At 43.0% G+C, this 27,017-nt stretch overlaps 2 protein-coding genes and 1 pseudogene across 3 annotated transcripts in view; 1 reads left to right on the forward strand and 2 right to left on the reverse strand.

Annotated features, from left to right (window-relative positions):
* Positions 1 to 23,220, reverse strand: part of LOC144585107 (uncharacterized) — a 31,390-nt gene extending 8,170 nt beyond the window's left edge. The window contains 2 exon segments of the mRNA XM_078382614.1: positions 15,685 to 16,982; positions 19,325 to 23,220. Of these exon segments, the coding sequence (XP_078238740.1) occupies positions 15,685 to 16,982; positions 19,325 to 19,654 (1,628 nt within the window). The 5' untranslated portion in view covers positions 19,655 to 23,220.
* LOC140702929 (uncharacterized) overlaps positions 1 to 27,017 on the forward strand; it is a 547,856-nt pseudogene that overhangs the window by 446,331 nt on the left and 74,508 nt on the right. The window lies entirely within an intron of this gene.
* LOC140702944 (uncharacterized) overlaps positions 1 to 27,017 on the reverse strand; it is a 540,061-nt gene that overhangs the window by 422,152 nt on the left and 90,892 nt on the right. The window lies entirely within an intron of this gene.

Consider the following 27,017-nt stretch of genomic DNA (forward strand, 5'->3'; position numbering starts at 1 on the left):
TCCCAAATGTTTCCATATTCTTGGACTAGGGTTTTAATCATCCTCAACAAGGTTTGTTGTCCTCTTTCCACCATTCCGTGAGATTCTGGATGATAAGGAATGCTAAAGTTTAATTTAATTCCGCTGATCTCACAAATTCGGCTCATCAATTCGCTTTTAAAAGCACCAGCTTGATCGCAAATAATTTGAGTTGGTATCCCTATTCTAGAGCATAAATCCACTACCACTCTAGCAATAGTTTGGGCTGAAAGATTGCTGATGGCGTATGCCTCGATCCATCTGCTGGCTTGACAGATGAACGATATGATGTATTTTTTCTTTGACTTCGTGGGTACAAAAGGTCCTAGTACATCCATTTGAAGAAATTGGAACACTTGATCGGGAATTTCAGTTAGTTGCATATTAGCTTTTGTACTGTCGGTCTGTTTCCCCGTTCTCTGATAATAATTGCAGGAATTAACATAGTCCTTGACATTTTTGGAAATGCCGGGCCAATAAAAATGCTGCGAAATCCTACTTAAAGTTTTTTGAATTCCAAGATGTCCGCTACTTGGACTATCATGGGCAAGTTGCAGAATTCTTTCTCTGTACTCTCTTGGAATGACTAGTTGTTGTACTGGTTCCGCCTGATCATTTGATTTGGGAAAATATTCTCGGTATAATAGTCCATTTTGTCCCCACAAAAAGGTTACTTTTTGTTGTACCGGTTGTACCGCGTAACTGTCGGCTTGAGACCTCAAAGAATCCAATGTAGGGTCTTCCATCTGTTTTCGTTTGAATTCCTCTGATCCCATTGGTACTAGTAAATCCTCTGGTTCAGTTTTTATCTCAGTTGTACTATCCGTTTCATCTGCAAGGGGTTGATGTTGCGTTACATGTCCATCTGATTTCTCCTCAGAGTTATCTTCAGTTGGGATTTGCTGTATTGCTTTGCTTCGTGCACGTGTCACTGCTTGTATGGAAGCTGATTTTAAAGTGTGTTGGTGGTTAAGAAATGCTAGATCGTTTCCCAATAAAAAAATCAGGTTTACCTTCATGCACTAATAAATATTTTGCACCTTTCCAATTCTTGTAGCTAATTTGCACATACACGAGTGGTACAAATCGCTCGATTATTTCTCCTGATCCATATGTTTTCACTGGACATCTCAGGTTATTCAAGATTAGTGCCGGATCCACAAACTGTTTGTTAATTGATGAGATATCTGCAGCGGTATCCCTAGAGGCGTTTATGGTTAAATCTCCTGTAGAAAAATGTAGGGCTACTGGTTCCGAAAAACTTTTCAGTGACCAACATAACTGTTCTTCCGGTAGGATGCTACTGGGATCTATAACTGAAAATTTCTCCCCTGAGGATGTCTGCTGGTTTACTGTTGTAGAGACTTGAGCTACTTGTAAGCCCATTATCCTTGGCACAATCCTTGGCTCTGTTGCTTGTATTTCACTGGTTTCAGAAAAATTTGGCTTGACTCCTTCTTGTCGCTGGAGTGACACATTCGTTAGTTGATTAACTTCATGTGGTTCTGTTGTTTGTTCTTCTGGTATTTCTAGTGGTGTTGCACTGAGATAGTTGACCTTTGGGGTAGTTGATTTGTATTTCCGTTGAGCCGGTATGGGCGCCTTCTCGAATCTCCTTGGTGCTGGTAAGGGTGTCTGCTGAAATCTCCGTGGGGCAGGTAACGGGGTTTTGCCAACTGGCTTCTCCTCTTGACTAGTTGATCCCGTCAGTCGTGGACAATCCCTTTTTAAATGGGCTCCTCCGCATTGAAAGCAAGTCAAGGGTGACCTAGTCTGGCTAGGGCCCATGCTTCTTCGCTCTCCAGCAAAAGACTGTCTTGGTTCAGGAACCACTGTCTTCTTGGATTCATATTGACTCTGCCTTCTAAGCACTTCTGGAATAGGCCTTCCTCTGGTAATAGGTTCACTCTTCTTTAAGGAAATTAATTCATCGGTTTTGAGCGCCAACGTTTGGAGGTCTGTGCAATTTTTCTCCAATAAGCTACTCTTCAACTCTGGTGGTACTAAATTTAGAAAATGTTCTATATACAGTAGCATTCTTAAGTCCTTGAATGTATTGACTTTGGCAGCCTCTAACCAACAGTCGCCTAACACCTCTATTTGATCAGCAAGGGCAGAATAACTCATTTGAGGGGTCTTCCTCAATTTTCTAAACTGTTGTCTTAGCAATTCCGGTGTAAAACCTTCTCTTTGGTAAACCAAAATTTTAAACTGTTCCCAAGTTAAATTTTGGCTGGAACTTCTTGCTAAAATGGTGGCTAACTCCCCGGAAACTTGTGATCGTAGAAGTTTTAAATATAATTGTGTTGGCACGTTCAGATCAGCACACGAAGATTCAAAAAGTGATAAAAATGAAAAAATGTCATCGCCCTCTTGGTAATATGGTAGGTTTCTCCTGTCAATGTTAGATATTGAGTCTCTGGCTTGTTGTTTCTCAGCAATTTGCTTCTCTAAAATCTGTAGTTTCATTTCGTGGTATCTTCTTGTTTGAAGTTCATTAGCTGTGTGTGCATTCACCTATTGTTTCTGGCAAGCTAATAAATCAGCCATCACTTCAGCTAACTTATTCTCTAGAGTTGACCGGTCTGCAGCATTGCCACTAATGTCAGCCTCTGCCCCAGCTGTTCCCCTCTGTGTGGTTATTTCTTCATTAGGAATTTTTTCTTGGGCAGGCAGGCCCGTTTGAACTGCTTCTACTATTTCTTCTTCCTCCTCTGGAAGTCCTGCTTCCCGTAATTTGGACCATGTGTCATCTGGATCATTTGCCAAAACTCTCAGGACAGCGTCTTCTCTTTGGTGACTCAACAATCTGTCAGTTTGCAATCCACCTGGTAACTGGAAAGAAGCAGCTCTTTCAGCCCGAAATTGATCATCTGTGTGTTTTAAAATTCCTCTTCCTATGACTGACTTCTGGACATCCACAAGAATCTTCTCTGTTAGCAGGTCATGCTGTATAGGAACTTGTTCTGCCCCAGTGTACTGCTGTGCCCTTCTTGGCATTACTTTAGATTTAACTACTTCTTGATTTGCTTCCATTAACCTTTGGGCATCTTCTTCAGTAAATCTTGTGACAGCACTCCTCATATGAAATTCTTTGGGTATCTGTAGCGATCTACTAATAGTTGTTGATCTTGCTCCACTCTGCAGTAAAGAACTATGCTCCATTGCTGACAAAATCTCCTTATCCACTGATACTTCAGGCAGTGAAAACCGACTGCTAAAAGCCATTTTTCCCTTTTTTTCCCCTCTCCCTCCCTGCAGCCTTGGCCGAAGCACGGGAGGAGCAATAAAACAATTAAACTGTCAGCTTTGACTGATCCTACTTTCCCTCCAGGAAATCCTTTTGGCTCTGGCTTGGGGTAGGAATTTTTCCCTTTTTAAATTTTATTTAATTACTTTTAAATTACTTTTATTATCCTGGCTGCTCCTTATAGACTCCTGCTCCACTCAAAACAATTTTGCCACTCTTCACCTGAGTGAAACGAGCTGGCACTTTTTAAACAGCACAATGCTTGTTCCTTAGAACTCTTAAGCCACTGGCAGAATCTCTCCTTGCATTACTTTAGCCTGAGCTTTCTGCATAGGAGTCTTCTCCAGTCTCTTCGGAGGCGTGGGTTCGAATCCCACCGCTGCCACCATGTGGTAAAAGCGTTCCTAAGAACTGCCTTTACACGAGACAGAGAGGGATTCAGAATGATTAGTCCCTAATGCTAGCAAAACCGGGTCCTGTAATTTAGCTCTAGGCGACTTCTCACTCCTTCACCCAAGTCTGTCTCGATTTTAAATAAACAATCTGGAAGGTCTGCTCTTCCTCTTTTATTACTCTAGGACCCTCATTTGGTAGTGTAATGTGGCCAGATCAAAACAATCTTAGTTCAAAAATATCCAATTTACTTCAGCAGCTTGGTCTAAACAAGGAGGCAGCTTACAGACAATTTGTCTTTTTATATTTTATTTACAAAAGATATTATTTCAACAAGCTCATTTTAACGTCCTTCAGTATTTCCAAAATAACCCCCAGCCTTAGCCACCAGTCATTTCCTCTATAAAGTGAAAATAATAAAACAGTCTAACTATATCTTAAATAAGCATTCTTACGCAGTCTTCTGATTAAAGTTCTGCCAGACGCATCTCTCTCCATGTGTCGTCTCTGGCTGTCGTGAAAGCAAACTCTTCCCCCATCTCTCTTCTCCGTCCTTCTCCTTCGTCCATCTTCCTTAAATTAAGAAGTTATGTCCTTGTCCATCGGAGCTGAGATAAGATAAGGGTCAACTTGCTCTTCTTAACTCTTTTTTTTTCTTTAGCTGGAGAAGAACTGACCTTGTACATTTTCTCTCTAATTTGCACCTGGGCATAAGCAGATTTCTAGCTTTTTCGTTGCAGCTCTGAACTAAATCCTATGATATACAACATTATTCTATTTTCATAATCAAATTCATGACAAGTTGTAGCAATGGTACGGTTAAGATTGGAAATCTCTGGTAGTAGAGTCCAAGAAAAGAAGTCAGTTTCTGTTTGAGGAGACCATTTAAGACGGGAGGAAAGTTGTGAAGGGGGGGTTAGAGGGGAGGGAAGCGAAGAGGGAAAGGTTAGGGACAAAAGAAGAGGCAAGTGATCAATGTCGGCACGGGCTCCAACAGAGAAATCAGAGAGAAAAGGGAGGAAGGCTGGAGAAGCAATGGCGTAATCAATTACGCTTGGTCCCCTAATAGAAAGATGGGTATATTAAAAAGGTAGCATGAGGAGTGATAATCTTGTCTCTGGAAGTCCTTGGGCAATTGAGCCAGGGGGGAAACGACTCATCAAACTCCAAATTTATTTGTTTGGCTAGAGCAGAATTATTGGGTCCTAACCGGGTATTAAAGTCCCCCAAGATCAAAATATGGGCAGATGGATTAGCTTCCAGATTAAGATTGACAAGATTCTCTACCTCCATCCAGGTGCTATTCAGAGAAGAGGATGGAGGCGGGAAATAAAGGTTAAGAAGTAGAATTTTAAATTCGCCGTACTGAAGGAGGAAAATTTGAATATAGGATGAGGGGGAAGGGATGGAAATGAGGTTAAATAGGGAGGAGGGTTTAAAAAAGCAACAAAGACCCACGGAGGGGCGCCCACTTGATTTAGATTTAACAGCCAGGAGATGGTAAGTAGAAAAACCCGGGATAGATGGAGGGGCTAATAACCAGGTCTCCTGTAGGAGAATAATATCAAAGCTAGAGAGAAACTTAAGCAGATCTTTATCCGAGGCTTTATTTCTCCAGCCACCTATATTCCAAGAGATCAGTTGGAGGGAGGGTTGGAGAGATGGGGGGGCCAGGGGGGGAACAGTCAGTCAGCAGGAGGCAGTGTTAGAGTCTAGAAGAGGGGAGGAATTCACAGAAGGCAGAATGGGGTCAGGGACTAGAGGACGGGCAGGGTCAGAGGGTGAGGCTGGAGCATCTAGTGCAGGAATAAGGTTGGTAAAATCAAAATTAAGTGGAGGGGGTTTCTGGGACATCGCGTCGACCAATGCGAAAGAGCTGGTTGAGGCACCCCGGTTGACAATACATGCGGGAGATAGGGGAATATGGGGAGGAGAAGCAGCAGGAGGATTGGAGCATGCAGGAAGGCAGTCACAAGCTTCCAGTTGGATTGAGGCAGACACAGTGTCCGGCTGGAGATCTGAGATGAGGTCTTGAGGCTTCTCCTGAGAAATAGAGGAGTGTTGCAGGATGGAGGAAGAGGGGATCAAGGGAGATGTCAGGTGGTCCATCAGCCTAGGGGCATGGGGTGCTTCATCACTCGTTGGAGATGGAGGGATCGGCGAAGTAAAGGCAAGCAGCAAGGAATCCGAGGGAGGGTGAATAGATCTGAGAGTTCGAGACGAGTTTGTCCTCTTGGGCGAGGGAGAGGCGCCAATGGAAGGAGATTGCAGGGAAGCTTTCGTTGAAATAAGCTTGGCAGTGATGGTATTCTTGAAGAAGCGGTGAGGGGTAACACCCCAACGTCGTAATAGGTTCACAGACGAGAACAGCATCCCAGGAACATAATTCGAATGAAAGGTCAGCAGTAGTCTAGTTGAGTGATAGGATGTTGACAAAGTCTCAATCCTGGAGAGATCGATGTTCCGGGTATTCACTTTTAAAAGGAAGGCGAGATGTCTCTTCGCCAGGAAGGTTCTAGACCAGCGTGGACAGCTTGTGAAACCGCTAGGGGGACAGACTGTAATAACAGCAGCGTAAGGAACATAGACCAAGTGCATTGTGGATTTAGGAGGAGCTTGAGGAAGACATCCATCAGGAAGGAGGCAAGGAGGAATTGCCTTGCAAACGTCAGAGTTAGGTTTGTCCGATGTTCTATGGAGGCAAGATGGAGACTGTGGAAAACTAGGGCGTGGGCCCTTTAAGAAATCTGTAAGAAAAGTAAGCTGAGAAAAAATCTGGGAAACCCTTCTTGCAGTTAATGTAGAGTAATGTTTCACAAGTTCTATAACATCACAGTCCAGGAGAGAATTCTCACTAGGCAGCTGCTTGGTACAGGATTGTTTGGGAGGAAGAGTAGATGAAAGGATATGGTCCTTCTGGGCCATGTTGGTAGAAGGAGCTCTTCGTGACGACGGTGTTGTAGTCGGTGTTGAAGGACGGGGTGAAAAATATGAGTCCAACCGCAGCTGTTTGGATGAAGGTAAAATCTGTGACAAATCGGGACTGTTTTTGTATCATTTCTCCCCAGGGTGAGTTCTTTAAACTGAACTAGTGGCACTGGTCTGAATCTTTCTCCACACTTCAGGCGTTTAAGCCATTTCTCCTTTAGCTCATGGGTTTTTCCAAGCTTTTCTTCCCAGCTTCACCCTTGACTGTTTTCAGGGCCAGAAGAACTATAATTCTGGCCATCGTGTGTTACCTGATAGAGAAAAAAGGAGATGTCTTGAGAATATAGCAGAGAGCAGAATCTAACTGGAGGTCAAACCAAAAATTTGCTCTGTCTTTGACTCCTTTGAAAGGCATATGTCTCCTGAAATCTTGACTGGCAACATTTGAAAAATTTGCCGTATTGTGCAAACAACATTGGACTCCCCTTGCCTGAATTGATACTTCCCAAAGGGCCAGTGACGGGAAAATATAGTTGATTAATATTAACCACTATCCAAAATACTATTAAACATGGGCCATCAAGTCAATTCTGACTGATGGCAACCCTTTTTTCGGGGGTTTCTAGGTAGAGAATACTCAAAAGCCGTTCCCCATTCCCTGGTTCTGGGACCTTGCAGTTTCCAAAGGCCACACAAGCTGACCTTATCCGTGGGAGACACAGCAAGGAACCTCTGGTTCTGCAACCAGATATTTAAACCACAGAGCTATCCAGCCAGCTTACTCAGAAATACAAGGAGAGGGTTTGATTAGAATTGAGGTTTTACTGGAAAAGTTCCATGGTTTACTTGCAAATTTCTTCCACTGTACAGTACTTTATTTAAAGGCATTGCAAATCCATAAATATATTGAAAATGGTGAACCCATGAAAAGAGAAAGGGAAGGAAGAGCTGGAGAACCTGGATTAAGAAAAAGCCATTGTTGGCTCATATTTAGCTTGAGATCTACAACAATTCCAACATCCCTCTCGCTCCTAGTTTTTCTGAGCCAAGTATCCCCCATCTTGTAAGGGTGCAAGTGGTTTCTTTTTCCAAGGTGCAGGACTTTGCACTTGACCGTGACCAGGTAGGATCGTGCCAAAAAGAGAGGGGAAATAGTATTATTAAATATAGCGGTGAGGGTTTATGGATTAGGGTTTTTTTAAAGGAAAGTTGGGTGTTGCTTTGCTGGGGTATGTCATCAGAGTATGGGACCAAATGGAGATAGGATGCTAAAATGGAATGGTTTAAAGTCTTGATAAATAAAGATAAATGTTCATGGATGAAGAGGAAGATAAATTAAACCCTACCAAGAATGAAACAAGGTATAATATTATCATATGAAATAAACTGATAAATAGAACTGACATGCAGGATTTTTGGAGAGAAGTGAAAGGAGATGTAAATTAGTTTACTTTTTATTCATCAGCATCTATGTTATTTTAGGATAGATTATATATATTTGCATCTAATGATTGTGATTCAGAGTTTGTAAGACAGACGTAGGGTTAATAAAAGTAGCAGATCACATATTGGTAAATATGAATTTTAAGGGTACATGTGATTATAAAGAAGCTAGGAGGTGGAGCAATCATGGATTGCTGCCTTGTCGTGGCGAAGGGGCTTGAGTAACTCAGAGAAGCTATGGGCTATGCCGTGCAGGGACACCCAAGACGGACAGGACATAGTGGAGAGTTCCGACTAAACGCAATTCACCTGGAGTAGGAAATGGCAAGCCACTCCAGTATCTTTGCCAAGAACGCCCCATGATCAGAAACAAAAGGCTAAAAGATATGACGCTGGAAGATGGGCCCCTCAGGTCGGAAGGCGTCCAACATGCTACTGAGGAAGAGTGGAGGACAAGTACAAGTAGCTCCAGAGCTAATGAAATGGTTGGGCCAAAGCCGAAAGGACGCTCAGCTGTGGACGTGCCTGGAAGTGAAAGGAAAATCCAATGCTGCAAAGAAAAATACTGCATAGGAACCTGGAATGTAAGATCTATGAACCTTGGGAAGATGGAGGTGGTCAAACAGGAGATGGCAAGAATAAACATCGACATCCTGGGCATCAGTGAACTAAAATGGACAGGAATGGGCGAATTCAGCTCAGATGATTATCATATCTACTATTGTGGGCAAGAATCCCGTAGAAGGAATGGAGTAGCCCTCAGTCAACAAAAGAGTGGGAAAAGCTGTAATGGGATACAATCTCAAAAATGATAGAATGATGTCAATACGAATCCAAGGCAGACCATTCAACATCACAATAATCCAAGTTTATGCACCAACCAGCATTGCTGAGGAGACTGAAATTGAACAATTCTATGAAGATCTACAACACCTTCTAGAACTGACACCAAAGAAAGATGTTCTTCTCATTCTAGGGGACTGGAATGCTAAAGTAGGGAGCCAAGAGATAAAAGGAACAACAGGGAAGTTTGGCCTTGGAGTTCAGAACGAAGCAGGACAAAGGCTAATAGAGTTTTGTCAAGAGAATAAGCTGGTCATCACAAACACTCTTTTCCAACAACACAAGAGGCGACTCTATACATGGAAATCACCAGATGGGCAATATCGAAATCAGATTGATTATATTCTCTGCAGCCAAAGATGGAGAAGCTCTATACAGTCAGCAAAAACAAGACCTGGAGCTGACTGCGGTTCTGATCATCAGCTTCTCATAGCAAAATTCAAGCTTAGACTGAAGAGATTAGGAAAAACCACTGGGCCACTCAGGTATAATCTAAACCAAATCCCTTATGAATACACAGTGGAAGTAAAGAACAGATTTAAGGAACTAGATTTGGTGGACAGAGTGCCTGAAGAACTTTGGATAGAGGCTCGTAACATTGTCCAGGAGGCAGCAACGAAAACCATCCCAAAGAAAAGGAAATGCAAGAAAGCAAAGTGGCTGTCCAACGAGGCCTTAGAAATAGCAGAGAGGAGAAGGGAAGCAAAATGCAAGGGAGATAGGGAAAGTTACAGAAACTTGAATGCAGACTTCCAAAGAATAGCAAGGAGAGACAAGAGGGCCTTCTTAAATGAACAATGCAAAGAAATAGAGGAAGATAACAGAAAAGGAAAGACCAGAGATCTGTTCAGAAAAATTGGAGATATTAGAGGAACATTTTGCGCAAAGATGAACATGATAAAAGACAAAAATGGAAGGGACCTAACAGAAGCAGAAGACGTCAAGAAGAGGTGGCAAGAATACACAGAGGAATTATATCAGAAAGATTTGGATATCCCGGACAACCCAGACAATGTAGTTGCTGACCTTGAGCCAGACATCCTGGAGAGCGAAGTCAAGTGGGCCTTAGAAAGCCTGGCTAACAACAAGGCCAGTGGAGGTGATGGCATTCCAGTTGAACTATTTAAAATCTTGAAAGATGATGCTGTTAAGGTGCTACATTCAATATGCCAGCAAGTTTGGAAAACTCAACAGTGGCCAGAGGATTGGAAAAGATCAGTCTACATCCCAATCCCAAAGAAAGGCAGTGCCAAAGAATGCTCCAACTACCGTACAATTGCACTCATTTCGCACGCTAGCAAGGTTATGCTCAAAATCCTACAAGGTAGGCTTCAGCAGTATGTGGACTGAGAACTCCCAGAAATACAAGCTGGATTCCGAAGAGGCAGAGGAACTCGAGACCAAATTGCTAACTTGCGCTGGATTATGGAGAAAGCCAGAGAGTTCCAGAAAAATATCTACTTCTGCTTCATCGACTATGCGAAAGCCTTTGACTGTGTGGACCACAGCAAACTATGGCAAGTTCTTAAAGAATTGGGAGTGCCTGACCACTTTATCTGTCTCCTGAGAAACCTATATGTGGGACAGGAAGCAACAGTTAGAACTGGTCATGGAACAACTGAGTGGTTCAAAATTGGGAAAGGAGTACGCCAAGGCTGTATATTGTCCCCCAGCTTATTTAACTTATATGCAGAATACATCATGCGGAAGGCTGGACTGGAAGAAACCCAAGCCGGAATTAAGATTGCCGGAAGAAATATCAACAACCTCCGATATGCAGATGATACCACTCTGATGGCAGAAAGTGAGGAGGAATTAAAGAACCTTGTAATGAGAGTGAAAGAGGAGAGTGCAAAAAACGGTCTGAAACTCAACATCAAAAAAACTAAGATCATGGCCACTGGTCCCATCACCTCCTGGGAAATAGAAGGGGAAGATATGGAGGCAGTGTCAAATTTTATCTTCCTGGGCTCCATGATCACTGCAGACGGAGACAGCAGCCCTGAAATTAAAAGGCGCCTTCTTCTTGGGAGGAAAGCGATGACAAATCTTGACAGCATCTTGAAAAGCAGAGACATCACCTTGCCAACAAAAGTCCGAATAGTCAAAGCTATGTTTTTTCCTGTCGTGATGTATGGAAGTGAGAGCTGGACCATAAAGAAAGCAGACCGCCGAAGAATTGATGCCTTTGAATTGTGGTGCTGGAGGAGACTCTTGAGAATCCCCTGGACTGCAAGGAGAACAAACCTATCAGTTCTAAAGGAAATCAACCCTGAATGCTCACTTGAAGGACAGATCCTGAAGCTGAGGCTCCAGTACTTTGGCCATCTCATGAGAAGAAAAGAGTCCTTGGAAAAAACCTTGATGTTAGGAAGGTGTGATGGCACGAGGAGAAGGGGACGACCGAGGATGAGATGGCTGGACAGGGTCTGCGAAGCAACCAACATGAACCTGACACAACTCCGGGAGGCAGTAGAAGACAGGAGGGCCTGGCCTGCTCTGGTCCATGGGGTCACGATGAGTCGGACACGACTAAACGACTAAACAAACAAGGAGGTGGAGGTTACGTACAGGAATTTTATGTCAAAATGTTCGTATAGATCAGGTCACTGAGAAATTCAGTAAATTTAATTCTTCAACGTACTCACATAGGAAAGCCAGAGAAACAAACTGCGTGTAAGTCAGCCAAAACCCTGAAGCTGATTCACTGGGAAAGTTTGAGGCTGCTGTAGCCACGGGCAGGCGCCTGGGATTGTAGAGGCTGAAGTTGGTATAAAAGCAGGTCAGGCAGAGCATTCGTTGCTGCCCCTTTGCTTAAGGGTGGTCAGGCTGAGAGTGGACTCGTGAGCAAACACTCATATGTTCTGTACACTCCAGTGGCCAAGAGGTGGAGCAGGAGTCCTCCAGCACCACTACCGTTCACAGAGCGACATCCCACAAGGGGAAATCCCAGAAGCTGACAGTCTGACAGTCCACCGCTTCTCTCCCAAACCCAAGGCAAAGGTCAGGGCTGTTTTTCAGCAAGTGTGGGTGGCAGTGAACAGAAGAGAGGGTGTCCCGGGTAGACCATCTTCACTGCTCCCAGTCCTGCTGTCAATATTCAGGCTGCCCTCTCCTATGGGAAGCTTGGCAACTTTTTCTCCCGCTGGCAACACAGGCACAACATTGTGCAGCAATACTGGAACTTTTTTTTTTTTTTGAATCCCGGCTACAGAAGCAAATATCCCACATTCATGCTGTAAAGTTATATAAAATAAGCCAAAGAAAACAGAACCTGAATTTTACAGCCATGAACACTCAGCATAGAGATCATGTCCAAAGTGTTCAGCAGGTGTGCCCGACAAGGACACGGGAACACGCAACTTAAGGGTGAAGATGACATCACAAGAGGCACTTCAAAATGTACTCCATTTATTCTCTTTTTTCTCTGTTTTGCATTACTTCAGCATTTTGTTGTTTATTCTTTCCAGTGGAAACCAGCACAAAATTGAATGAGCTCCTTATGCCTTCTTAACTTATCAGGAGCTCTGACTAAAGCTCTTTCCGCATTCCATGCATTTATGTGGTTTCGCCCCAATGCGGGTTCTTTGATGTTGTAAGCTTCAACAGTCCTCCTAAGAGAATCTGAAAGCCGGAATAGAGAGGTTATAAGTACAATGTACCCCTATTTGGATTGAGATGAGTCCTTGTCTCACCCAGGGTGTCCCACTGGCACTCATACACCAAGTCTATTCCCAATTTAAAATCATTGAGAAACCAAAATATAATCATGAGTCTTAGAGTCATTCAGAACTCCGAGAACTCAAGAAAATACTGGACTCAAAGCACCATAGTTTGTGGCCTGTTAGAAAATCAAATTAAGTATGGTAACAGGTTGTCTGTTCAAGACACCAAACAAAAGTTCTTAAGTATAATTGTTTTATTAGAAAAATAAAGATTTAGTTGAATTCATTTTATTGCAAAGCATAGCATTCAAAATCATTTCCATAACTGAGGCGATTAGAAACTTAGCAAACTCCAGCTACAAAAATAAAATAATAAAATCACTATCTAAGAAAAATACTCACTAGATAAGGAATAGGTAATGCAGAGCCCTCCTTTCCATTCTCCTACTAAGAACTACATCCTAGCAAAATACTGGAAACTCCCATAAGAAACCCCCCTTCTTCTCTCTTCACTCTGTTCACCAATCAGGACAAAGGACTGCTCGTCTCTCTCTCCGCCTTCCTTTCGCATGGGACTGCAGGTGCTGTTTCCATTTTCCCTACGTTTTGGCTCTTTCTTCGGCCTTGGCCAAGCTAACTGCAAGATAACATTGCTAGCTGGCTGTGAAGAAAAACAGCATCTCGATGCTTCTAGTAAAAATGACACAGACCCAAAATGGATTCCTTCTACATCATTCCATGACTGCAAATCCCATTTAGAAATTACATTCTAGCTTCAATAACCTACTGTACATCATGACAGATGTAACCTAAGCTTACCACTCTGACTCAAGTTTGCGAGCACCCAGGGGCTTCTAAAAGAACACCTGATGCTTGAACAGAGAGGTTCCAGGTGTAAGTGTACTCCTAAAACATTTGAGCAGAGTCCAGGCAACCCAGCCAGGCAGTACCACTTACCCTTTTCCCAAGTCTGTTCTAATGAGCAATTAATTGAGAACAACCAAAGCTAGAAATCATGAGTTTTAAAGTCTGTCAAGACAAACAAAACTCACGCTAGTAATGGACTCAAGTAGCATCTCTGTGGCCTGTCACTTAGTATTTCAGATTTGCTGTTCAAGAGACCAAATTTAGGATTTTAAGAATTATTGTTTTATTAGAAAAATAAAGAATTTAGAGATATTCAGTTTGTTGCAAAAGCATAGCATTCCAGTAGATTTCCATGAATAACAGCAGTTAGAATCTTAGCAAATTCCAGCTACAAAAATAAAATAAAAAACTCTAAAAATAGCTTAGAAAGTAAGCTAGGCATAGTCCCCTTTTCTGTATGCTTTCTCTGAACTACATCCTAGCATAACAGCAAAAACTGGCATTTGGAACTCAAAACTCCATCCTAAAATCAATACTAAAATCATTCCAAAAATCCAAGCTCTCTCGGTCTCCATTCTCCATTTTTCTTTCATGCTGGGACCACCCTTCTTCTCCACTGTTCTGTGATGTTAACCAATCAGCATAAAGGGCTGTCTCTTCACACTCCACCTTCATTTCCCACGGGATGTGCTAGGTGTTGTTGTCCTTTGTCCTGACGATGTGTCTTGGCTCCTTATTGTCTCTGGCTAAGGCAGCTTCATGGAAAATTCCAGTTAGCTCTAGGAGAAACAGCTTCTCGAAGCATCCAGTTATGCTAACACAGACCAATATGGATTCCTTCTACAAAATTCCATGACTTCAAATCCCATTAGTAAATCACATTTTAGTCTTCATAACCTAAACCATGACATGCCACCTCTGGGAGTTCCAAAAATCTGAAACAGGAAATCTAGTTTTCATTTTTGGCTACTAATTACAATAATAAGCAGTAATTAGCTGGTTACATAGTGCAAATACTAATGATGAACTTTAACACATTCAAAATAGCATTTAATCTAGCAAAGCATTGAGGTAGAAAAACATTCTAACAGCAACATGTAAATACATTCTTTAGGTTAAGCACTTCTACTATCTGAAAAATAGAAAAACAGTCATGTTAGTAATACTCAATACAGTACGCACTCTACATGTGCTCAGGAACATATCAGTAGTGAAACAGTGAAACATTAACAGTGTTTCAACGGTCTGTCACATCTTGATCTTCACAATACATTCTGGAAAGACCATCTGCTACAACATTCAACTTTCCAAGAATGTGCTGAACTTCAAAATCAAAATCTTGTAATGCCAAATGCCATCTCAGCAATTTCTGATTGTGAGATTTCATCTTCTGCAACCAAACCAAAGCTCTATGATCTGTCTGCAGAGTGAATTTACATCCCCACAGATAAGGCCTAAGAAGATTAGGAGACCAGATAATAGATAAGCCCTCTTTTTCTGGAACTGAGTAATTTCTTTCTCTTTCTAAGAGTTTTCTGGAGAAATATGAGATTGGATTAGGAATCCCATCTTCCCCTTTCTGTAACAGTACAGCTCCAAGACTCAAATCGGAAGCATCTGTTTGTAGAATGAATGGTATGTCAAAGTCAGGTGATTTTAGTATAGGTGCAGCACTAATCTTTGCCTTTAAGGCTTCAAAAGCACCTTGACACTCAGGTGTCCATTTTACCTTGACAGGCTGTCTTTTCTTAGTTAGCTCCGTCAAAGGCGTTGCCAAATAACTGAAATCAGGAATGAATTTTCTTTAATAGCCAAATAGGCCCAAAAAGGATTGAACTTGCTTTTTAGTTGTAGGAACAGGCAAATCATTTATGGCTTGTAAAGGCTGGACCTCTCCTTGTCCAATTAAATGACCCAAGCACATGACTTTTCCCCACATCCACTGACATTTAGTCTCTTTGACTGTCAATCCTGCTTGCTGGATTCTAGACAACACACTTTCAATGTGTGACATGTGAGATTCAAAATCAGAACTGAAAACTGCAATATCATCAAGATAAACACTAGCAAATGTAAGACCATGCAAAAGCTTGTCTATCCTCTGAAATGAAGCACCGGCGTTTTTTAAAACAAATGGTAAACCATGACAAAGCTCTTTCCACATTCCATGCATTCATGTGGTTTCTCCCCAGTGCAGGTTCCTTGATGTAACCTAAGGGCATCACTGCAACTAAAGCTCATTCCATTCATTTATGTGGTTTCTCCCGAATGTGAGACCTTTGATGTACCCTAAGGTTACCACTGCGACTAAAGCTCTTTCCACATTCCATGCATTTATATGGTTTCTCCCCAGTGTGGGTCCTTTGATGTAACCTAAGATTACCACTGTGACTAAAGCTCTTTCCACATTCGATGCATTTATGTGGTTTCTGCCCAGTGTGGGTCCTTTGATGTACCCTAAGGTTACCACTCTGACTAAAGCTCTTTCCACATTCCGTGCATTTATGTGGTTTCTCCCCAGTGTGGGTCCTTAGATGTAACCTAAGATTACCACTGTGACTAAAGCTCTTTCCACATTCCGTGCATTTATGTGGTTTCTCCCCAGTGTGGGTCCTTTGATGTAACCTAAGATTACCACTGTGACTAAAGCTCTTTCCACATTCCATGCATTTATGTGGTTTCTCCCCAGTGTGGGTCCTTAGATGTAACGTAAGGTCACCACTGCGACTAAAGCTCTTTCCACATTCCATGCATTTATGTGGTTTCTCCCCAGTGTGGGTCCTTTGATGTGACCTAAGCGGACTACTGTGACTAAAGCTCTTTCCACATTCAATGCATTTATGTGGTTTCTCCCCAGTATGGGTTCTTTCATGTATCCTAAAATGACCACTGTGACTAAAGGTCTTTCCACATTCCGTGCATTTATGTGGTTTCTCCCCAGTGTGGGTCCTTTGATGTGACCTAAGATGACCACTGTGAATAAAGCTCTTTCCACATTCCGTGCATTTATGTGGTTTCTCCCCAGTGTGGGTCCTTAGATGTGACGTAAGGTCACCACTGCGACTAAAGCTCTTTCCACATTCCATGCATTTATGTGGTTTCTCCCCAGTGTGGGTCCTTTGATGTACCCTAAGGTTACCACTCTGACTAAAGCTCTTTCCACATTCCGTGCATTTATGTGGTTTCTCCCCAGTGTGGGTCCTTTGATGTAACCTAAGATTACCACTGTGACTAAAGCTCTTTCCACATTCCATGCATTTATGTGGTTTCTCCCCAGTGTGGGTCCTTAGATGTAACGTAAGGTCACCACTGCGACTAAAGCTCTTTCCACATTCCATGCATTTATGTGGTTTCTCCCCAGTGTGGGTCCTTTGATGTGACCTAAGCGGACTACTGTGACTAAAGCTCTTTCCACATTCGATGCATTTATGTGGTTTCTCCCCAGTGTGGGTTCTTTCATGTATCCTAAAATGACCACTGTGACTAAAGGTCTTTCCACATTCCGTGCATTTATGTGGTTTCTCCCCCGTGTGGGTCCTTTGATGTGAACGCAGATTTCTTCTCCCGCTGAAACTCTTTTCACATTTCATGTTTTTGTATCATTTCTCCCCAGGGTGAGTTCTTTAAACTGAACTAGTGGCACTGGTCTGAAGCTTTCTCCACACTTCAGGCGTTTAAGCCATTTCTCCATTAGCTCATGGGTTTTTCTAAGCTTTTCTTCCCAGCTTCACACTTGACTGTTTTCAGGGCTAGAAGTATAATTCTGGCCATCGTGTGTTACCTGATAGAGAAAAAAGGAGATGTCTTGAGAATATAGCAGAGAGCAGAATCTAACTGGAGGTCAAACCAAAAATTTGCTCTGTCTTTGACTCCTTTGAAAGGCATATGTCTCCTGAAGGCTTGACTGGCAACATTTGAAAAATTTGCCGTATTGTGCAAACAACATTGGACTCCACTTGCCTGAATTGATACTTCCCAAAGGGCCAGTGATGGGAAAATATAGTTGATTAATATTAACCACTATCCAAAATACTATTAAACATGGGCCATCAAGTCAATTCTGACTGATGGCAACCCTTTTTTCGGGGGTTTCTAGGTAGAAAATACTCTAAAGTCTTTCCCCTTTCCCTGTTTCTGAGACCCTGCTGTTTTCCAAAGGCCACACAAGCTGACCTTATCCGTGGGAGAAACAGCAGGCATCCTCTGGTTCTGCAACCAGATATTTAAACCACAGAGCTATCCAGCCAGCTTACTCAGAAATACAAGGAGAGGGTTTGATTAGAATTGAGGTTTTACTGGAAAAGTTCCATGGTTTACTTGCAAATTTCTTCCACTGCTTGAGATCTACAACAATTCCAACATCCCTCTCGCTCATAGTTTTTCTGAGCCAAGTATCCCCCATCTTGTAAGTGTGCAAGTGGTTTCTTATTCCAAGATGCAGGACTTTGCACTTGACCGTGGCCAGGTAGGATCTTGCCAAAAAGAGGGGGGAAATATTATTAAATGTTGCGGTGAGGGTTTATGGATTAGGGTTTTTTTAAAGGAAAATTGGGTGTTGCTTTGCTGGGGTATGTCATCAGAGTATGGGACCAAATGGAGATAGGATGCTAAAATGGAATGGTTTAAAGTCTTGATAAATAAAGATAAATGTTCATGGATGAAGAGGAAGATAAATTAAACCCTACCAAGAATGAAACAAGGTATAATATTATCATATGAAATAAACTGATAAATAGAACTGACATGCAGGATTTTTGGAGAGAAGTGAAAGGAGATGTAAATTAGTTTACTTTTTATTCATCAGCATCTATGTTATTTTAGGATAGATTATATATATTTGCATCTAGTGATTGTGATTTAGAGTTTGTAAGACAGACGTAGGGTTAATAAAAGTAGCAGATCACATATTGGTAAATATGAGGTTTAAGGGTACATGTGATTATAAAGAAGCTAGGAGGTGGAGGTTACGTACAGGAATTTTATGTCAAAATGTTCGTATAGATCAGGTCACTGAGAAATTCAGTAAATTTAATTCTTCAACCTACTCACATAGGAAAGCCAGAGAAGCAAACTGCGTGTAGGTCAGCCAAACCCCTGAAGCTGATTCACTGGGAAAGTTTGAGGCTGCTGTAGCCACGGGCAGGCCCCTGGGATTGTAGGGGCTGAAGATGGTATAAAAGCAGGTCAGGCAGAGCATTCGTTGCTGCCCCTTTGCTTAAGGGTGGTCAGGCTGAGAGTGGACTCGTGAGCAAACACTCATATGTTCTGTACACTCCAGTGGCCAAGAGGTGAAGCAGGAGTCCTCCAGCACCACTACCGTTCACAGAGCGACATCCCACAAGGGGAAATCCCAGAAGCTGACAGTCCGACAGTCCACCGCTACTCTCTCAAACCCAAGGCAAAGGTCAGGGCTGTCTTTCAGGTAGTGTGGATGGCAGGGAGCAGAAGAGAGGGGGTCCTGGGTAAACCATCTTCACTGCTCCCAGTCCTGCTGTCAATATTCAGGCTGCCCTCTCCTGTGGGAAGCTTGGCAACTTTTTCCCCCTGCTGGCAACACAGGCACAACATTGTGCAGCAATACTGGAAGTTTTTTTTTTTTTTGAATCCCGGCTACAGAAGCAAATATCCCACATTCATGCTGTAAAGTTATATAAAATAAGCCAAAGCAAACAGAACCTGAATTTTACAGCCATGAACACTCAGCATAGAGATCATGTCCAAAGTGTTCAGCAGGTGTGCCCGACAAGGACACGGGAACACGCAACTTAAGGGTGAAGATGACATCACAAGAGGCACTTCAAAATGTACTCCATTTATTCTCTTTTTTCTCTGTTTTGCATTACTTCAGCATTTTGTTGTTTATTCTTTCCAGTGGAAACCAGCACAAAATTGAATGAGCTCCTTATGCCTTCTTAACTTATCAGGAGCTCTGACTAAAGCTCTTTCCACATTCCATGCATTTATGTGGTTTCTCCCCAGTGTGGGTCCTTTGATGTACCTTAAGGTCACTACTGTGACTAAAGCTCTTTCCACATTCCATGCACTTATGTGGTTTCTCCCCAGTGTGGGTCCTTTGATGTGATGTAAAGTTACCACTGCAACTAAAGCTCTTTCCACATTCCATGCATTTATGTGGTTTCTCCCCAGTATGGGTCCTTTGATGTGAACGCAGATTTCTTCTCCCGCTGAAACTCTTTTCACATTTCATGTTTTTGTATCGATTCGATTTCGATTCCTTTATTGGCATATGAACAGACAACAGGAAAACATAGGTACAAACAAACAATAATCAAAGGGAAAAGTAAGGTGAAAAATACTCTCAAAGCAACGGGGAATATCATAGATTATGGGTTAAAATAGAAATTTCCAATAGATATCCAGCAACGGCAGATGTAATCAAAGGACAAGAATCGCTCAGGAAAAAAACTAGGGAGTTGGGAAAAAGAGAAAGCCACGGTTCAAGACAGAGCTTTCTCAAAGAAGAATGAGCCGGGCAGTGAAATAAAATATGATCCAGGGAATCTGGTAAAGTATGACAGAAGAAACAGAGCCTATTTGCACGGGGAATCTTGGAGAAACGGCCTACATGGACCGCCGATGGGAAGATATTCAGACGAGCTTGCATAAATGCTCTTCTCTGGTCAGGATTAGTCAGTAAAGAGAAGTAGTTGGAAGGACGTCCTAGGGAAGGAGAAAGACTGAAAAAAAAGGGGAGAACAGGTGGGGTTCAAATCGGCTGAAAGTGTCTCATACTCGAGCTGCCAAAGTTTGTGCTTGATCAAGGAATGGGCCTGTTGTAATCCAAGATCGAAAAGGGATTCTAGATTCAGTCCTAAAGAGAGAAGTTTAGAATCGATCAGTTGGAACCATTTCGATGTGTAAGAATCACTAAGAAGATCAAAAAGGAGAGAGTTAGAGTTAGAGTGGAGATGGATGCGGAGCCAGTATTTGAAGGTGGTAACCCAGGCAAGGGTAGACGGAAGGTGGGTTCCCAATTCGAGTACCATGGTGGAGAGGCGGATCATATTGGGAACACCTAAGATCTTTCTGAAAAAAGCAGCAGCAATGGAATCAATGTCATGGTTTACGGCCTCTATCCAGATGGGCACCCCATAAAAAAGGTGGGATAGGAGCTTACACTGAAAAATATGCATGGCTGCTGGGATAAATTGGTTGCCCGAAAGATAATGAAATTTTGAAATTGCATTGAGTTGGGTAGTTGATGTGGAAATAACCAGTTTTTTATGTGGAGTCCAGTTTAGTTTGTGGTGAAAAGTCAGCCCAAGGTATTTAAATGTTGGCACTTGCTGGTAGGAGTGTGTACCGACTGACCAAAAGGACAAAGGACTAGATTTAGAAAAAACAACTATTTTTGTTTTGGAGGAATTTATACAAAGATCATTAACGGAACAGTAATCTTGAAATTTGGCTAAAAGGAGACGCAGGCCGGCTTTGGAAAGGGAGAGCAGGACTGCATCATCTGCGTAAAGGAGGACTGAAAGAGGGGCACCATTAAGAGAAGGGGAAGAGTTGGCAGCTTTAGATAAGAAAGGGGGAAGATCTGCTAAGAACAAGTTCAACAGTAAGGGGGCTAATATGCACCCTTGACGGACACCCCTGTTGACTTGAAACCTATCAGATAGAATATTGGAGTTTGGAAGACGGATCTGGCATGAGTTTGAAGAATGAAGGCGCCTAAGCAGAAAGAGTAGTCGAGGGTCAATGCCCCATTGGGATAGTTTGTCCCATAAAAGAGATCTGTTAACGGAGTCAAAGGCACCTTGAAGATCTACAAAAGCGGCGAACAGTCTAGATTTATGGTGGATGGAGTATTTTTCTGCTAGATGAGACAAAAGAAGAGCGTGATCAAGGGTGGAGGCTCCAGAGCGAAAGCCTATTTGCTCTTTCCCCGGAAGATTGATGGAAGAGGCCCAAGCAGAAAGTTTGGAAAGAAGAAGTTTTGAATAGAGTTTGCCAATATAGGATAAAAGACTGATTGGACGGTAGTTACTGGGTAGGGAGGGATCACCTTTTTTAAATATTGGGATCAGGGTGGAAATTAACCAGGAGTTGGGAAAGATACCAGAGTGGTTAACTAAAGTGAAGAGATTGGCCAAGGAGTGAGACCACCAGTGAGGGTTACTGGTCAGAATCTCAGTGAGGATTTGATCTGGGCCTGGAGCCTTACCAGATTTCAATGAGCTGATTAAATCCAATATTTCATCAGAGCTAACGGGAGGCCAATCAGAGAGGGCCTGCAGTGAGGAATCGGGAGAGGGGTTAAAATTCGGGGAGAAAAAAATTGTAGAGAAGTGGGCTATCCATACCTCCAAAGAGATAGAGGAGGAAGGATCGGGAGAAAAGGAAGTAGTGGAGGAAGAAACCAGAGACCAGAAGGCCTTGTAATTATGTGATAGAATTGCTTGAAGCAGGTCAGACCACTTGCGTTGGGCGGAAAGATGTTTTTTTGAGTCTAGGAATAATAAGCAGGATCTTCTGGCAATAAGGTAGAGATGTAAAGAGGCTGGGGTAGGGTTAAGGCGGAAAGAGTGAAAGAGGGACCTAACTTGCTTCTTAGCCTGCCAACAGTCAGAATCAAACCAAGAGGTAGCTCGGTTATGAGAAGGGAGGTTAGTTGGACTGCTAAGAGAGATAACTAAGGAGTCAAGAAGAGTGTTGTAGGAGGTAATAGCTGTGGAGATAGAGTCAGTTGTAGCAATGGTACGGTTAAGATTGGAAATCTCTGGTAGTAGAGTCCAAGAAAAGAAGTCAGTTTCTGTTTGAGGAGACCATTTAAGACGGGAGGAAAGTTGTGAAGGGGGGGTTAGAGGGGAGGGAAGCGAAGAGGGAAAGGTTAGGGACAAAAGAAGAGGCAAGTGATCACTGTCGGCACGGGCTCCAACAGAGAAATCAGAGAGAAAAGGGAGGAGGGCTGGAGAAGCAATGGCGTAATCAATTACGCTTGGTCCCCTAATAGAAAGATGGGTATATTCCCCAGGAATGTCCTTACCCCATGTGCCATTGAGGATGGCAATATGAAGGTTGAGGCAGAGATTGATTAAAAAGGTAGCATGAGGAGTGATAATCTTGTCTCTGGAAGTCCTTGGGCAATTGAGCCAGGGGGGAAACGACTCATCAAACTCCAAATTTATTTGTTTGGCTAGAGCAGAATTATTGGGTCCTAACCGGGTATTAAAGTCCCCCAAGATCAAAATATGGGCAGATGGATTAGCTTCCAAATTAAGATTGACAAGATTCTCTACCTCCATCCAGGTGCTATTCAGAGAAGAGGATGGAGGCGGGAAATAAAGGTTAAGAAGTAGAATTTTAAATTCGCCGTACTGAAGGAGGAAAATTTGAATATAGGATGAGGGGGAAGGGATGGAAATGAGGTTAAATAGGGAGGAGGGTTTAAAAAAGCAACAAAGACCCGCGGAGGGGCGCCCACTTGATTTAGATTTAACAGCCGGGAGATGGTAAGTAGAAAAACCCGGGATAGATGGAGGGGCTAATAACCAGGTCTCCTGTAGGAGAACAATATCAAAGCTAGAGAGAAACTTAAGCAGATCTTTATCCGAGGCTTTTTTTCTCCAGCCACCTATATTCCAAGAGATCAGTTGGAGGGAGGGTTGGGGAGATGGGGGGGCCAGGGGGGGAACAGTCAGTCAGCAGGAGGCAGTGTTAGAGTCTAGAAGAGGGGAGGAATTCACAGAAGGCAGAATGGGGTCAGGGACTAGAGGACGGGCAGGGTCAGAGGGTGAGGCTGGAGCATCTAGTGCAGGAATAAGGTTGGTAAAATCAAAATTAAGTGGAGGGGGTTTCTGGGACATCGCGTCGACCAATGCGAAAGAGCTGGTTGAGGCACCCCGGTTGACAATACATGCGGGAGATAGGGGAATATGGGGAGGAGAAGCAGCAGGAGGATTGGAGCATGCAGGAAGGCAGTCACAAGCTTCCAGTTGGATTGAGGCAGACACAGTGTCCGGCTGGAGATCTGAGATGAGGTCTTGAGGCTTCTCCTGAGAAATAGAGGAGTGTTGCAGGATGGAGGAAGAGGGGATCAAGGGAGATGTCAGGTGGTCCATCAGCCTAGGGGCATGGGGTGCTTCATCACTCGTTGGAGATGGAGGGATCGGCGAAGTAAAGGCAAGCAGCAAGGAATCCGAGGGAGGGTGAATAGATCTGAGAGTTCGAGACGAGTTTGTCCTCTTGGGCGAGGGAGAGGCGCCAATGGAAGGAGATTGCAGGGAAGCTTTCGTTGAAATAAGCTTGGCAGTGATGGTATTCTTGAAGAAGCGGTGAGGGGTAACACCCCAACGTCGTAATAGGTTCACAGATGAGAACAGCATCCCAGGAACATAATTCGAATGAAAGGTCAGCAGTAGTCTAGTTGAGTGATAGGATGTTGACAAAGTCTCAATCCTGGAGAGATCGATGTTCCGGGTATTCACTTTTAAAAGGAAGGCGAGATGTCTCTTCGCCAGGAAGGTTCTAGACCAGCGTGGACAGCTTGTGAAACCGCTAGGGGGACAGACTGTAATAACAGCAGCGTAAGGAACATAGACCAAGTGCATTGTGGATTTAGGAGGAGCTTGAGGAAGACATCCATCAGGAAGGAGGCAAGGAGGAATTGCCTTGCAAACGTCAGAGTTAGGTTTGTCCGATGTTCTATGGAGGCAAGATGGAGACTGTGGAAAACTAGGGCGTGGGCCCTTTAAGAAATCTGTAAGAAAAGTAAGCTGAGAAAAAATCTGGGAAACCCTTCTTGCAGTTAATGTAGAGTAATGTTTCACAAGTTCTATAACATCACAGTCCAGGAGAGAATTCTCACTAGGCAGCTGCTTGGTACAGGATTGTTTGGGAGGAAGAGTAGATGAAAGGATATGGTCCTTCTGGGCCATGTTGGTAGAAGGAGCTCTTCGTGACGACGGTGTTGTAGTCGGTGTTGAAGGACGGGGTGAAAAATATGAGTCCAACCGCAGCTGTTTGGATGAAGGTAAAATCTGTGACAAATCGGGACTGTTTTTGTATCATTTCTCCCCAGGGTGAGTTCTTTAAACTGAACTAGTGGCACTGGTCTGAATCTTTCTCCACACTTCAGGCGTTTAAGCCATTTCTCCTTTAGCTCATGGGTTTTTCCAAGCTTTTCTTCCCAGCTTCACCCTTGACTGTTTTCGGGGCCAGAAGAACTATAATTCTGGCCATCGTGTGTTACCTGATAGAGAAAAAAGGAGATGTCTTGAGAATATAGCAGAGAGCAGAATCTAACTGGAGGTCAAACCAAAAATTTGCTCTGTCTTTGACTCCTCTGAAAGGCATATGTCTCCTGAAAGCTTGACTGGCAACATTTGAAAAATTTGCCGTATTGTGCAAACAACATTGGACTCCCCTTGCCTGAACTGATACTTCCCAAAGGGCCAGTGACGGGAAAATATAGTTGATTAATATTAACCACTATCCAAAATACTATTAAACATGGGCCATCAAGTCAATTCTGACTGATGGCAACCCTTTTTTGGGGGGTTTCTAGTTAGAGAATACTCAAAAGTCGTTCCCCATTCCCTGGTTCTGGGACCTTGCAGTTTTCCAAAGGCCACACAAGCTGACCTTATCCGTGGGAGACACAGCAAGGAACCTCTGGTTCTGCAACCAGATATTTAAACCACAGAGCTATCCAGCCAGCTTACTCAGAAATACAAGGAGAGGGTTTGATTAGAATTGAGGTTTTACTGGAAAAGTTCCATGGTTTACTTGCAAATTTCTTCCACTGTACAGTACTTTATTTAAAGGCATTGCAAATCCATAAATATATTGAAAATGGTGAACCCATGAAAAGAGAAAGGGAAGGAAGAGCTGGAGAACCTGGATTAAGAAAAAGCCATTGTTGGCTCATATTTAACTTGAGATCTACAACAATTCCAACATCCCTCTCGCTCCTAGTTTTTCTGAGCCAAGTATCCCCCATCTTGTAAGTGTGCAAGTGGTTACTTTTTCCAAGGTGCAGGACTTTGCACTTGACCGTGGCCAGGTAGGATCCTGCCAAAAAGAGAGGGGAAATATTATTAAATGTTGCGGTGAGGGTTTATGGATTAGGGTTTTTTTAAAGGAAAATTGGGTGTTGCTTTGCTGGGGTATGTCATCAGAGTATGGGACCAAATGGAGATAGGATGCTAAAATGGAATGGTTTAAAGTCTTGATAAATAAAGATAAATGTTAATGGATGAAGAGGAAGATAAATTAAACCCTACCAAGAATGAAACAAGGTATAATATTATCATATGAAATAAACTGATAAATAGAACTGACATGCAGGATTTTTGGAGAGAAGTGAAAGGAGATGTATATTAGTTTACTTTTTATTCATCAGCATCTATGTTATTTTAGGATAGATTATATATATTTGCATCTAATGATTGTGATTTAGAGTTTGTAAGACAGACGTAGGGTTAATAAAAGTAGCAGATCACATATTGGTAAATATGAATTTTAAGGGTACATGTGATTATAAAGAAGCTAGGAGGTGGAGGTTACGTACAGGAATTTTATGTCAAAATGTTCGTATAGATCAGGTCACTGAGAAATTCAGTAAATTTAATTCTTCAACGTACTCACATAGGAAAGCCAGAGAAACAAACTGCGTGTAAGTCAGCCAAAACCCTGAAGCTGATTCACTGGGAAAGTTTGAGGCTGCTGTAGTCACGGGCAGGCCCCCGGGATTGTAGAGGCTGAAGTTGGTATAAAAGCAGGTCAGGCAGAGCATTCGTTGCTGCCCCTTTGCTTAAGGGTGGTCAGGCTGAGAGTGGACTCGTGAGCAAACACTCATATGTTCTGTACACTCCAGTGGCCAAGAGGTGGAGCAGGAGTCCTCCAGCACCACTACCGTTCACAGAGCGACATCCCACAAGGGGAAATCCCAGAAGCTGACAGTCCGACAGTCCACCGCTTCTCTCCCAAACCCAAGGCAAAGGTCAGGGCTGTCTTTCAGGTAGTGTGGATGGCAGGGAGCAGAAGAGAGGGTGTCCTTTGCAGACCATCTTCACTGCTCCCAGTCCTGCTGTCAATATTCAGGCTGCCCTCTCCTATGGGAAGCTTGGCAACTTTTTCTCCTGCTGGCAACACAGGCACAACATTGTGCAGCAATACTGGAAGTTTTTTTTTTTTTTGAATCCCGGCTACGGAAGCAAATATCCCACATTCATGCTGTAAAGTTATATAAAATAAGCCAAAGAAAACAGAACCTGAATTTTACAGCCATGAACACTCAGCATAGAGATCATGTCCAAAGTGTTCAGCAGGTGTGCCCGACAAGGACACGGGAACACGCAACTTAAGGGTGAAGATGACATCACAAGAGGCACTTCAAAATGTACTCCATTTATTCTCTTTTTTCTCTGTTTTGCATTACTTCAGCATTTTGTTGTTTATTCTTTCCAGTGGAAACCAGCACAAAATTGAATGAGCTCCTTATGCCTTCTTAACTTATCAGGAGCTCTGACTAAAGCTCTTTCCGCATTCCATGCATTTATGTGGTTTCGCCCCAATGCGGGTTCTTTGATGTTGTAAGCTTCAACAGTCCTCCTAAGAGAATCTGAAAGCCGGAATAGAGAGGT

This window comes from Pogona vitticeps, chromosome Z, assembly GCF_051106095.1.
Source record: "Pogona vitticeps strain Pit_001003342236 chromosome Z, PviZW2.1, whole genome shotgun sequence".
NCBI lineage: Eukaryota > Metazoa > Chordata > Lepidosauria > Squamata > Agamidae > Pogona > Pogona vitticeps.